Raw genomic sequence first — 13,429 nt, forward strand, 5'->3', positions numbered from 1 at the left:
TACCCGTAACTCCTACTGACATGAAGGCCAGCCTTGGTCGTATATTTTTTGCATGCAATTACTCCAAACAAACCACCCTGTTGAGGCTTCCAGTCTTTATTGTAATTTGAATTCAAATATTTCTCATTTAAAAACAAATACTGTAGATATCGGCAATAAGATAAATATGAGGACAAGAATTTATACACCTATTTTCAATAGTATGATTATTTACATCTCGTGTTATTTTTTTTTATTATTTGAATTGCTGCCATGATTTAAGTGAAGAAAACCAGACCGGCTGCATTTGGTTTTCAACTAAGTATCTAGGATTACAGATATGATGTAAAGCTTTTCTAGTCATAGGCATAAATGATTATACTTAGGTAGTCATATCTCAACAACGTAATGATGGCAGGACCAACCAGCACAAAGGGCACTTGGAGGCCCTTCATATCAACATGCTGTTATGCAACAAAGAGTAGAGTTTTGCCACAGAACAAGACTCATGGTAGTAGTTTAAGTTTGAACTGCCGTCTGGTTTCACTAGAAGACCCCTGAACCAGAGTATAGTTATACTCAGTCACTCCAATACAAGACACCTGTTGTAACTGTGCTTCCTGGGATAACTGTGCCTGAAAAGACTCCATAAAGATCAAACATTGTATTATTTTCTTCTGCTTCCAACGTAGACAATTTTGCCATATTTTACTAAGTAGCTCAGTCTTGTTCTTTGATCACTGGATGAAGAATAATTGGCTCAAAATGCCTGAATTCACTGAGAAAGCTTTTAAGCTGTCCTGACCCCATCTGATGACACACGTCGACTGTTCCTCGGGACAAGGAGCGAGTTCAAGTTTCATGAATAAAGCACCACTTTTATACTAGTTTATTTTGCGTCACTCAGTGTGCTTTGAAGATATCAAATAACAGAGCCATTTCAATACAGAGCTGCATTAATGTACAAGACTAATAAGGACAAGCCATTGCAGGTGAGCTAGGGGTCCAATCAGGCAGCAATCAAAATATGCTTATAAGACACGTTAAAAATGATCCTGAAGTGTACGACAGACCAAAAGCCTTAATGCTAAGGCCAAACCATACACTTCTGTCATGGCTAGATACCCCAGAAGCAGGTAGATAATGTAATCATGGAGAATTCAAAGTGCCTCCTTCTTTGTCAGGTTGCAGGAATCAAAAGGCCGCGTTTGCATTGTGATTACAAAAAAGGAAAAAGAAACAATGTTAGCAGGGTGAGGCTTCTCTCACAACGTTAAGGTTGGAGAGAGAGCAGAGCCCAAACTGTGCGCCAAGGGAGAAAACAAAACAAAACAAAAAAGCTGGATGAACAGGAAGGTCACACTGCTTCTGCCAAAACTTCTGCAGATCTTAAAACCTTAAAAAAAAAAATACAAGACACCACCCCCCCACCCCACCCCTCTCTGTGGTTTAGATTGCAGCACAGACCTGGCAGGCCGGTAGCACAGCTGCCACAGCTACTCTGCAGCTCAAAGCCCCCCCCCCATCAGTGACTCAGAGGTGGAAGAAGGTAACAGGATTCTTTCAACAAGCATGGCATGTATTGTTCCGTGTGCACGTCACACTGTTAAAGTTTGCATTTCCTGCAGCACAGCAAGATTATCAGAGATAAATCTAGGCACAATGCTAGAATCCTGCCAATGTCTTAACAGTTGGTACATTTCACATAAATACCTTGGATCGCTTTGGTTGAAACAACATTTGCATTTGGCTTATTTAAATATTCAAACTGTTGTCCTGTGCAACAGAAATATTTGTTTATCTACGCATTCGCGGGCACTTCTAACATTCTGTTCATCCAGTGAGAGGATCTATATCCATTTATACTCCTCTGAGTTCCACACTAGTAAACTATGTTCAGGAATCAGTAGATCACCCGCTGCATATAGGAAGTGCCTCAGGTTCACCCTCCTGACAAGGCTGTTGGCTCTATTTGACAACATACGAGACAGAAATCAAATAAAATACGGGGAAGGTGGGGTTAATAATGTTAAGTCTGTGTGGAGTCCTCTGTTTCTAAAGTAGCTTTGTGTGTGCGTCCAAGTGTCTCTATTTGCCATGTGTGTTTCAGTGCGTGTCCCGTCGCGTCGGGGCTCCTCAGTTTGTGTCCATGTGGTCGTCGGCTGATTCCGGGGCTCCTCCCAGTGAGGCCGAAGGCTGAGGTTTGGAGGGGGCTTCCTCGTCTCTGCGCTGATAGAACAGCACGTAGGCTGCTTTAGTCTGCGAGGAAGGACAAGGGTAAGGTTATGCCACGACAGGGACACCGGACACCGAGGACAGAGAGCCAACAGGGCTGAGGACACGTCAAACACTGGATTAAAAGCACAAAGAGCAACACTGCCTTTCTGAGGGTGTTTATTTTCAGTATACATTTAGGAGTCACGACTCACCACAATCTGGTCCTCTGTGGCAGAGGAGACGCTGCTGTCATCAAAGTAATACCACTTTCCATCCACCTTATTCTTGCCGTAAGCTGTGTCTGTGAGACAGAGAGAAAGTAGAGCTGACAAACAGGTATTATATTTGTTTACCTAGGATGAGATTAAAATCTTATCGGATGAGTTCACTATGAATGGACAGAGCAAATACTAAAAAGAACCCTTTGATAGCGAGTCAATAGAGAACAAACGTAACTGATTACAGTATCCATGGTGACAGTGATCGTTCAGGAGAACACCTGCTGATACTTTTTGTTTTGATATATTAGGACTGTACAAACTGTGTTAGCACAAGAACTATTACTGAGGGAGAATAAATGACTTACAGTGACCCCCTCCCATTCCTCCATAGTGGTTTGATACGGCAATGAGGTCATACGTGTAGGGGGCAGCCTTGGGGTCGCACACAAACTCGGACATGTTCAGATCCCTGGCAAAGGAAATATCATCAGATGAGCAGGGAAAAAACAGCATTGCAATCAGACTAAGACAGTTAAGTAACAATAGCAAATAAAAAAAACACTAAATACACATTGAATGTAAAAACCATGAGGGCCGACAGAGTTCAAAAAACGCTCCATGAGCGTGAGTGAGCCGTTTTTTTAAAACCAAGATTTCAAGTTTCCTGCTCGAGTGGATCAAGTTCCTCAACAGTGGTGAGTGAGTCAGGTAGCTGTTTGGCCACATAATCCTGACACAACTTCTCCTTTCTATACACAAAGGAAATTTTGAACCATACCAACTGACTGAAGGTTAATGACTCATACAGGGCTTAAAGGCGACACTGAAGGCCATCATTGTTACACAATCAACAGATAGGACAGTAGGGACAAAGGCGTAATTGTACTTTAGGTTATGATGTCACTTCTCAGAGATGAGAGTCTGTTTCTTGAAAGTACAATAAATTAAGTATTTCCTTCTTCCTCGAGTTTCTTTGTTCTGAGTTTTCAGCTACAGCTCCCTCTTGTGTAAAAGTCACACAGACACTGCAGTGTTTCTCAGTTCCTCTGGTACGACCTAAAACTGACAAACACTGCTCTTTAAACGGAGTGAAATAATGTGCATGCACAGAACATGTTGTTACAGCCTTTTTCTAATTCTAATGCCTTATAATACATTTCACACAAAACTAAAATTAAGGATTACAATCTTTCATTGAGTAAAACTTGGTGCCTAAAAATCCAAACGTCCAGGATACATTTAGAAATATGTGGTTAAAATCTCTAGATGACAAATATTCCAGCGAAGTTTTTATTATAAAATTCCAAAAATGTTCAAAAGAGGGGGTATTGCGCCGTTTCACAGTTTACGACATATACCATAAAATTCTGTGTATAAGATGTACTTTTGATAATTTTTTTCATCTAAAACGTGGGCTGCGTCCTATATACTGGTGCAGTATAAAATGCAGAGGTATGTTATTGTATTAAAGTATTTTACCCAGACGATGGCGTGGTTAAGTGGTGACGTCACATCTCAGCATTAAACTGTTTCTGGATCCGAGCCGCTACGTCTCCTATTTACAATATGCCACAGTGCTTTTTTATGTTTTCCTCGCCGTTTTAAGCGAGGAAACTTGATTGTTGCTAACGCCATTGCAGCCGCCACCCTCACAACAGTCAACGTTACAGTGCGCTGGAAGCTATCGCTCGCTACAGCACCGGTAGCTCGCAGGATGCAAACTCAACATGGCGAAAACAGATGGTAGGCTGTAATTTGTGTGTGTTTTGAAAGAAAATAAATACATAACTTGTATACATTTTATTAATAAATAGCTATAGAAAACCTTTATCCTCTGTGATACCCCCCCAAAAAAAGACTGCGTCTTATATTCCGGTGCGATTTATATTCCGGATTTTACGGTATAATATGTTACAATGTTGGATGTCCATACAAAACGTGGGTTTCAAATCTGTAGGTAAAAGTATGTTGGAGTAATACCCAGACCTCTCGGCTCAGTCTGCTGTACACAAATTATGCTAAGCCACTCCACAGGTATCACAGAGTGAAATATGAAGCTTGAAATTAGCATAATTCCACCCCTTTAAGAAATAATAGTAATGATGAAACAAAAAGTGAGGATTTTTTCATAGTTAGTCTGAAAAAAATCAGACATCCAGCATTGTCTTTAACTTTCTTCACTATGAAGTAAATCATTATAACTGCCTGCATACCTGATGGGGAAGTCCACCACCGTGTCCAGCTTGTCCCTCCAACACCGGTTGTAGGAGAAACGCTTTAGATGAACCACCAGAATGCGAGGCAGCGACCACAAGTCAAACTTTTTTGTGGCCTGTTGGTGTTTCTTACATGTTGGACAATACCTGAATACAATAGATCATATACATATAAGAAGGATAGTGACAAAAGTGGAGGTTTGACACTGTATCTGGCTGTAGTTGTGAACCCTCACCAAGGATCGTGTTCTCCAAGTGTCTCCATGGTTGTAAAGAGCTCGATGCATTCCCTCAGAGCCACAGTGGCCTTCTTTTTCTGGGGCTGAAGCATGCTCTCATGCTTCTCGTAGGCCTACACAAAATATTTGCACAAATATAAACAGACTGTTCGTACATCCTGTCACAGGATTATCTGATGAATGCTAACCCACTGACCTCAGCTTCCTGTTCATCATAACACATTTTCTTTGACTCTGTGTCCCAGTCGATCGCCACCGTGGAATGTGCTGCAGAGAGAAGAGGTGGGAGGGGGGGATGCGTCAACACAAATTTGCTTTGAAGAGTACAGCGAGAAAGGCAGTTCTGAAAGTTAAAAGATGAGCACTGACGATTGAGTTTAAGGACATTTCCATCACAAGGCAGCGGGCTGATGTTGGCCGTTCCGTACGAGTTCACTATGCTGAAGGTGAAGAGCTTGGCTGGTGAAGAGCACTGCTTGGCCGCGTCTCCTTTAGACCCATTTTCCAAGTCAGAGGTCTCCTCCTCCTCTTCAGACTGGCCGTTCTCTGGCTCTGGACTCACCTGGTGGTCCATTGCCTCCTCCTCACCTGAACAGACACAGATCACATCTAGTCACTTTTGAATTTTGTGCATGGCTGCATTTAAAAGGCAGGAGAAAAAGAGCTCCCTCATAAGTGTTTCCTTTATGTTCGTCAAAATCTGGTCAGAGATAGCGTTAACTTACCATCATATAGCCCGTTAGTTTCATTGCAGGTCGTTGAGTGGTTGCTGCCGTTGCTGGAGCTGGCACTGCAGGACGCCCCGTCTGACAGGGGGCTGCCACAGCCTCCCAGGCTGGACGATGTGGAACATTCAGGAGCCTGGCTGCAGCTGGTGAAGGTGGCTGAAGCTGAGGCCCTGCTTTCACTGTTCGGGCTCTGGGATTGTTTTACATAGCGCCTGCACAGGAAACATCAAGTTAAACATCAAATACTTTCTGGGCTAAAACACATTAGTTAACACCTGATTCTCAATATCCCTCCATTTTTAGCTCTTCACCCTGGCACTTTATACACTTTCAATGCAGTGTGACAGTCTCCTTTCTGTCTATCCACCCAGGAGGTTCTTACCCAATCCTCTCCAGGATCTTTTCATAAAGAACGTCTGCGATGAGGTTGTGTCTGGGCACGGTGATGAGTAAAGGCTGACCAAACAGCATGGTGCTTGTCGAGCTTCCTGCGTGCTTGGAGTGGCTTTCCCTGAAATATACAGGCAGGTTCATCTTCTCGCTGTCCTCTTCCTGTACCTCGTACCTGGAAGGAGCAACAACATAAACATTTAACACACGCATAGTATTAACAGCAAACACAGTGACAGGGTTAAAAGACTTACACAAAGATGTCATCTTTTTCCATGATTTGGTTGAGGCCATCATCCCGTCTATAGATTTTATGGAACCTGTGATTGTAAACGTCAGCCACCACCATCTAGAAAGTCAATTGCAAATTGATATATTATTATCATTTCATCCATAAACAAAGAAAATCTGAAGCTGGGAGGATTAAGAATTACACATGTTAGTTCTTACATTTTCTGGAGGGAATCCACAGAGTTTGGACAAGGCGCTGCACAGATCTGTCACTGTACCAAGTTTGGGGACCACCACTCGATACTAAAAGACGGAGAAATAAAGTATAATATGATCTAAATCAGTGACCTGCTTTTTGGAAATCCAGAACATATCAGTAGGAAGTACAAAGCCAACTCTGTTTATAGTTATTGGAAAACTACCATTAGTTGCTGCTTAAATAGTAAAAGTGTCCTTGGTGTAATTATAGTCTTGAGTTTGATTCCACCTCACCTGTGTGGGTCGAGACTGAGGGTCTGATCGCACCAGGAAAACCTCCATAGTACGGTCCTTCTTCATGGGCAGAGGCAGTGTGAGGTAGCAGAATGGGTCGAAGGTTACAGACACCTTGGAGCACTCTGGGCACACCAACGTGGATTTGAATAGTCCGTGGAAAATATCAACTATGATAGAGTCATTGCGCAAGCGGTGGTTTGTCCAGGCCTCCTTGGCAACAATCTGAAATTATAAGCAAATGTTCATAAACATCATTTTAAAACCACAGGAAGAAGAATATTGTGAAGTAATTCTTTGAAACCCTTCGGTCGTTCTAAACAGTCAAGATAAACAATTTGCAGCCTTTAAAAAAACCTGTCAGAGATAGCAGTGCATGCAGCTCAGTCACGGCAGTTGCTGATTTGAATATAGATATACAGTTTTGTTGACTTATTGAGATTTAAAATGCTCCTAAATAATGAAAAAAAAGGAGAAAGAAATCTAGTCATTATCCCGCAATTTCTAAAGTATGCCTAATACCTCGTCCGGACGGCCCTCTGCGTCCCTCAGGGCCAGGTAAGGCTTCTTTTTGACACGGTTCAGATCTTCATGAAGCCCGTCCAGCAGGAAGGCCAACAGCTCCTGCGAGTCCTGCTGTTGGTAGCCTGAAAACTGGGGGGCAAAGCGTCCCACCTGGGTCTGGGAACAAAAGATTTAAGATTGTAAAAGGATCATTTCTGCGTATTATCAGTGTACAATCACTTTCGACAAACTTGTTTGACAACTCACTTTGAAGGTACGTGGGGCCACATAGCTGCTGCGGCTCAGCCACATCTGCTTTACTAAATCAGCATAAGCCTCAGCGATCTCGCCCCTCATTCCCAAGGGATTCTCTCGGTTAATCTCTGCCTCGTATTGGTCTTCCAGGAAGTACTCTGTTAGTGGGGATGCATTGCTCAGGCACTGGAAGAGGACAAACAAACAGTGGATTATTAGAGCATGATACCCAAAGGAAACACTTTCTCTGAAAAGATAATGTGACTTTAGCTTTATTATTCTCTTTACCTGGAGGGCAGAGTTCATGAAGCATGTGTTTCCCAAATTACTGAGACCACATAGGCCAGGCTGTGACTGTGACTCTCTGTAGTTGTAGGAGGAGCTGTATGAGTTGTAGCCCCCCAATCTGCTGGAAGAGCAAAGCTGTTATTGTTGGTATCCTGGAGACAGCTCGCTGGGAGGAAGTCAGTACTTCAGACATGTTTAAACATGCCATTCAAATATGGTACCTGGATAAATATCAGACAGGCGAAATACCATCTCATGAGCAGATGTTTACCATTTATTATGCAAACTTCTGCAGATGGTCAACAAGTAATATTGCCTAGGTTATCACCGCCACGTTCTCATTTAAAATTCTGGTACACTTGGTCAATACTTTCTAAATAAATTAGGTACCTTTTGCAAATGTTTTCTTTATATTATTATATGCACACACACAGTAATTTAGCAGGAAACTAATTATGGCACTTTTCTCCTTAGACTGCAGTTAAAAGCAGATTGTAAATATTACTGTCACTTTAAGCGTCAAACATCCTCTGGAGGTGGTTAGAGCAATCAAAAGAGCATCACAGCCCTTTGATTAAGTGCAGCCGTTTCACCAAGTCAACACTTAATTCAAAAGCCATTTCTTCCGTGACATCTTATTTCCCTTTAGAATATAATGCGCATCTTTGAATAAAAAGCTTATGCTCCAGTAAATCATGAACACAAATCTTCTTCTGTATACTGCACCTTCCCTTATGTTCAAGAAAATTCCAAGTGCAAACTCTTAAAAAATATTAGTTCATACTGACAAATGTTGGACCATGATGTTTGGTTCTGGAGAAAGATGTAGCGATAGGATACAATAAATCACAGTAGTGGTACAGCTGATATGTTATGACTCAATTTGTATCTGATTAAACTACACTTTCCATGCAAATAAAAAATCACCTCCTCAGTAATCATAGTCGCCTCTAAGTAGCAGTTAACTTTATAAAGAGTAATGTAAGCACCACAAGGGTATAATGCTTTTTCCAGTAAGCACTGTGATGGGCCGATGCTGCCACACTGCAGTTACACTGTTTTCTTTCATTCATGTTTCTCACCATGCAATATAAATTCAACCATGCTGATGCAGCACCCTAGTGTATCCATGAGTATTTGATATGAGTCAGATAGCTTTCAAACATTGCGTACTTGAAAGCAAACAAAACACAGAAGACAAATTCACAGAGGAAAACAGACAAACATTTAAACAATAGAAAGCAGAAGTGGGAAGAGTAGAGGAGAAGTACATGTAATAATTCTGCAGCAAGTAACAGGAAAGGGATTTTGGTTCTCTATTTTGTTCATTTGACAAAAACCTCCCTCATGCTTTGATAAAAGTCTGTAGGGATTTAAAGTTAGCTTGATGTACTCATTTAATGATGTCTTAACTTCAACAGTTATGTGTAAGAGAGAGCTAGCTATTTTTTGTTTGTACCAAACCAACGTGAAAAGAAATACAGAAATTTAAGAGGATATAAAGTGCTTTATATTTGTTTATGGGGTAAACAGCGCAGTGGTGATGAATCAGAAAAGGGCACTTGCCTGTTGCCAGAGGTGGTGCTGTTGTTAAGTGTGTACCCAGGGCTGCTGTCTCCGTTGGTTACTGTTGAGGAGATACTGGCTGCTGAGTTGGAGGAGAGTTTTGGGGAGGTAGTGAAGTTCCTTGAGGGGGTTGTACTGGATCTAATGAGCAGGGGCATTAGTTAGGAAAGCATACCAATAATTTTCAATGTTTTATTAAGGTATAATAAGTAGGATTTTTCTATACAAATAAAATATAGACTTTTACAAATATAATATAATATAAATGATCACTTATGGGCCTCAATACATGTGTGTTGGTGAGTGTGTGTGCAGACCCTTGTGAGACCCTTCCCTCTGCATCTGTTCTGTTGTTTTGCTTTGCACGGGATGTTTTCAGGAGGGACGCTGTTGTGGTTCCCTGAGCCAATCACAGCGTATAGGCGAGTGTGGGAGTGGTTCAAATTAGCAACTGGGCCCATTCAGACCGGCGAACATGGCGAAAGAGCAATGCAGAGGTGGCCTTCTTTCTGTTGGACAGGTAGGTGCCTCAAACTGGGTAGGACAAGCTAACCGGCGGTTAGCATGCTAGCACAAAGGTAACTGTGATGCTGTCAGTGTTAGTTCGGCGGGGTGGGCGTCTCACATGAGAGAGTGAGAGTGAGCTTCTGGTGACGAGGAGCCCAGGAGGAGGGGCCCAGTTTGAATGTGTTGTTGACCAAATGCAAGGAAAAATCCTACTTAGTATACCTTTATACTTGGAATTATACACAATATAAAGGATCTATATTAAACACTGTAAATGATTCAATTTATATCCATTTCCTGAATTACTGGTGGAAAAAAAGGCTATTTGCTTACTTGGGATGAGAGGCTTGTCTGGGCCACGTTCCATCCTCATTCTTCCGCTCGATCACAAGCACCTGTGGGACCACAAGCTGAATGAGAGCCAAGCTGGCACACCCCACCTTCATGTCAGAGCTGTTGTGTCTCAGGCTTAAATTTAATACTATACGTGTGCAAAGTGCTGCCAAGCTTTAGCAGCTACAGGTAGGTCTATCAACTGAGCTACTCTGATGTGTAATTTCTCTGCATTTGTACTTTGGTTTACAGTTTTGGTAGCATAACAAACAGTTGAGCAATGAAGTACACAAGTATGGGCATAATAACTTGAACACCTGCACAGTTTATGTTATTCAATAGGATTGTTTTAATTGAAAAACTTCTCAAAGCTTTTAGCATATCAAGTCTGCAATAACTTTTGAGGCCAAGGTTTGTGGTGGCTTGGTATTGGATTGAGTTGTATGGTAAGGCGTCATTCTCTTTCCTACACCCTGCCCAGCCTCCTCTAAAACCAGCATCAAATACTATGATACAACTGAAGCTAACATGACTTCTCTGACAAAGTCTCAATAGGAATAACACAACATTCCCATAACAACTTACAATATGTTAATGCAGGGCTAATGTATTTTTATTGCATTAGACTCTCAGATGTTCCCGTTATTTTGCAGTGTCTGTAAATGAATTATGTATGCAGAGTGAGTACCCTGTGTTATTGCACCGTGGTGTTCTTCAAAAGAAACCAGGAAGAGAGTCTATACGTGATGTGAAGGTTATTTGAATAACACAGCTCTACACTACCTGCCCCTGGAAGAGACCAGCATCCTGTACAGTGCTGTCTGGCTTGTTCAGCTGCTCGTAGGTGTTGCTCATGTATTTGTTCCAGAGCCGTGTCTCCTTCTCCGATGGGATATTGAACAGCGTCCTCATCTCCTTCTCTATAGTGTCTGGAAAGAGAGCGTTTGCAAGACTTGTTTATAATCTTTTTCTTTGTACACAAAAACCATTTCATGACTGACAACATATAGGCATTACCAGTGTCCAGGTAAATCTATGAGTGTCTCACCTATAGTATCAGCTTTACTGAAATGACGTGTAACCACATTGTCCATGTTGTCATTTTCACACAAGTTAAGCTCCAGCAAATAGACCTCCACCTTGCAGTGCTTGACAAACATGCCATGTTCAACAACCTAGAAAAGAAAAACAGACATTCAGGGGACCAATTCATGAATGCAGAGTTTTAGTAAGAAAACATTTCAACAGAATTACCTTCCGGACAATGGGTCTCTGGCCATCAAGGCAGCCGTACCAGCTGACAAGCTTGTTCCATGCCTCAGTGGGAACCAGGACATAGTCCAGCTCATCTATAAGGTGCTCTTTCAGGGACTGAGTCTCCTGGTCTTTATGGGGGGAGGAAAAACAAAATGTTGATTACAAGCTGAAGATTTTCAAATTGTGTTGTCAAATTAACACCCAAGAGATTTTTATCTTAAGTTGAGAGTTTTACCTGAGAACAGCCCAGAGTTATCAATTGGTCCTGGATAGAGGCTACGTTCTCCAACATTGTACATGTCCCAACTGTCGAATCCCACATACTTCTTCCATTGTTTGAACCATCGGCTGTCTATTAGATACCTAAAAAACATGGTTGGTAGCAGTTAAGAAAAGAATATCAAACAAAGTTTTCTCCTCAACCTTTGACACTTGTACAGCATGATTATGATAGAACAAGAACCGAAAAGGGTCAGGACAAGACATGATAAAATGCATTGGGCTTGGCAAGATACTGCGCTCAATCTTACTCCAACCCAGAAGATTATGCAACACCAAACTGCCTTGGCATTTGCAGATATAGCAACAGCAAGCTAGTTTGACTTAATCTCATCCCAAGCGAGAAATCTCCTTTACTTAATAGGCTTGTTAGCAAGTGTTAACATGGTAAGATGTTTGGTCATGGACCCTGCTTTGTGCAACCACTGTCGGAGTAAGTGCAAGCTGGTCTCTCTGCCCTTTAAAGTAGAGTTCATTTTCCCAAACTATGCAACAGTGCTCCTGGATTATACATTTATCATGAAACAATATTATGCAGTGCCTTGGTGATTTCAGCAACTATAAGAACATGATAGCTGTAGTAGTCTCTTGTACTGGTGCCCATTTCTTTTAGCAAACAAGGCAATTGAAATCCCTGCTTATATAATGAAAATACTGGATTGAAGCCTCTTTAATACACCTGGATACACTATGCCCAGGCCTGCATGTCCTGACTTATATGACACTGTGTTAGCTAACAAGAATGGCTAGAGGGTTCAAAAGTTGTCTGACAACTTTAACTGGGATGTCACTAACGCAAAAGCAGGTAACGGCGTTGCATCATATTGCTGTCAACGGGTCCATTTTTTTATCACTCCTTAACAAGCAACGAGCCGGTTTGACTGGCAGGAGAACCACCATCTGAATCCAGGGCCTATTCTATCAGCCGACTAGCTACCGTATCAGCTAACGTCACTTAACTTATCACATAACAGACATTAACGTTTCAGTACCAGTTATACAAATTAGCCCCCCTAGCTATCCATGTTAGTTTGGTTGTTTACGACCAACGCTAACAGCTGTTACTCCAGTCGCCACTGTTTAAATAGAAAGTGTAAAGTCCGCCTGGCTAGCAGCTAGCGGGCTAACTTGTTTGATATTAGCTGGCCAAAATATCAGTAGCACAGTAGCTTTCGGTTTCCATACGTGAAACCATCAGTTTCGTTAGCTTGGTAGCACTAGCAAGCTACCATTTCCTGTATCTCACTAGCTAAGACTAGCTAGCTTACGCTAACTGAATCACCCAGGTAACGTCAGCCGTTGCCGAATCTTACCATTCGTCGCCCTTTCTTAAAGTTGTTTTCAAAAGTGACCCAATAGTCTGTTTTTGACTTTCGGTTGAAGGTGTTGGCATTTGAGCGGCTACCGGCTCCGAGTCGGAGTCTGCCGCGCCGCCCGACTCGGGTCCGCCTCCCTCGGCCATCATGCAGCGAGTGTGCCGGTATCGTGAACGCGCGGATGGAAGAACCGCGCATGGACGAGCATCAGAGCGCTGATCATGGGAAACGTTCTTCCTCTACGGTCAGGACACTGTCTGATTTAGCACTCCAGAATGACTGCTACACCCATCAGTCACAGAACAGCAGCAAGCTAAATGGCAAAGTGTGCTAGACCAGCAGTGTATCATTAGGGCTCACTTAAAGCTCCTGTGAGAAGTTTTTCACTGGCTATGAAACATACTGAAATTA

At 42.2% G+C, this 13,429-nt stretch overlaps 1 protein-coding gene across 2 annotated transcripts; it reads right to left on the minus strand.

Annotated features, from left to right (window-relative positions):
• Nucleotides 1-80: 80 nt before the first annotated feature.
• Nucleotides 81-13,167, minus strand: usp4 (ubiquitin specific peptidase 4 (proto-oncogene)). Of its 2 annotated transcripts, XM_069679081.1 has the most exons (22): nt 13,016-13,167; nt 11,659-11,786; nt 11,421-11,551; nt 11,215-11,341; nt 10,950-11,095; nt 10,167-10,228; nt 9,327-9,467; nt 7,761-7,878; nt 7,485-7,658; nt 7,236-7,394; nt 6,714-6,938; nt 6,441-6,524; nt 6,245-6,339; nt 5,983-6,165; nt 5,598-5,812; nt 5,242-5,460; nt 5,069-5,139; nt 4,870-4,985; nt 4,631-4,780; nt 2,783-2,886; nt 2,409-2,497; nt 81-2,238 (listed from the first exon to the last, which is right to left on the minus strand). In XM_069679081.1, exons 1-22 carry the CDS (start codon nt 13,165-13,167, stop codon nt 2,116-2,118), a joined length of 3,012 nt encoding a protein of 1,003 aa, XP_069535182.1. In that variant the 3' UTR covers nt 81-2,115. The 2 variants fall into 2 exon arrangements, with proteins under 2 accessions (XP_069535182.1, XP_069535183.1); XM_069679082.1 differs by lacking the exon at nt 13,016-13,167 and having other exon boundaries at nt 11,421-11,546; nt 11,659-11,736.
• Nucleotides 13,168-13,429: the final 262 nt, after the last annotated feature.

Source organism: Semicossyphus pulcher, unplaced genomic scaffold, assembly GCF_022749685.1.
Source record: "Semicossyphus pulcher isolate SPU_LCO1_2020_fin unplaced genomic scaffold, fSemPul1.0.p SCAF_3, whole genome shotgun sequence".
NCBI classification, from domain to species: Eukaryota; Metazoa; Chordata; class Actinopteri; order Labriformes; family Labridae; genus Semicossyphus; species Semicossyphus pulcher.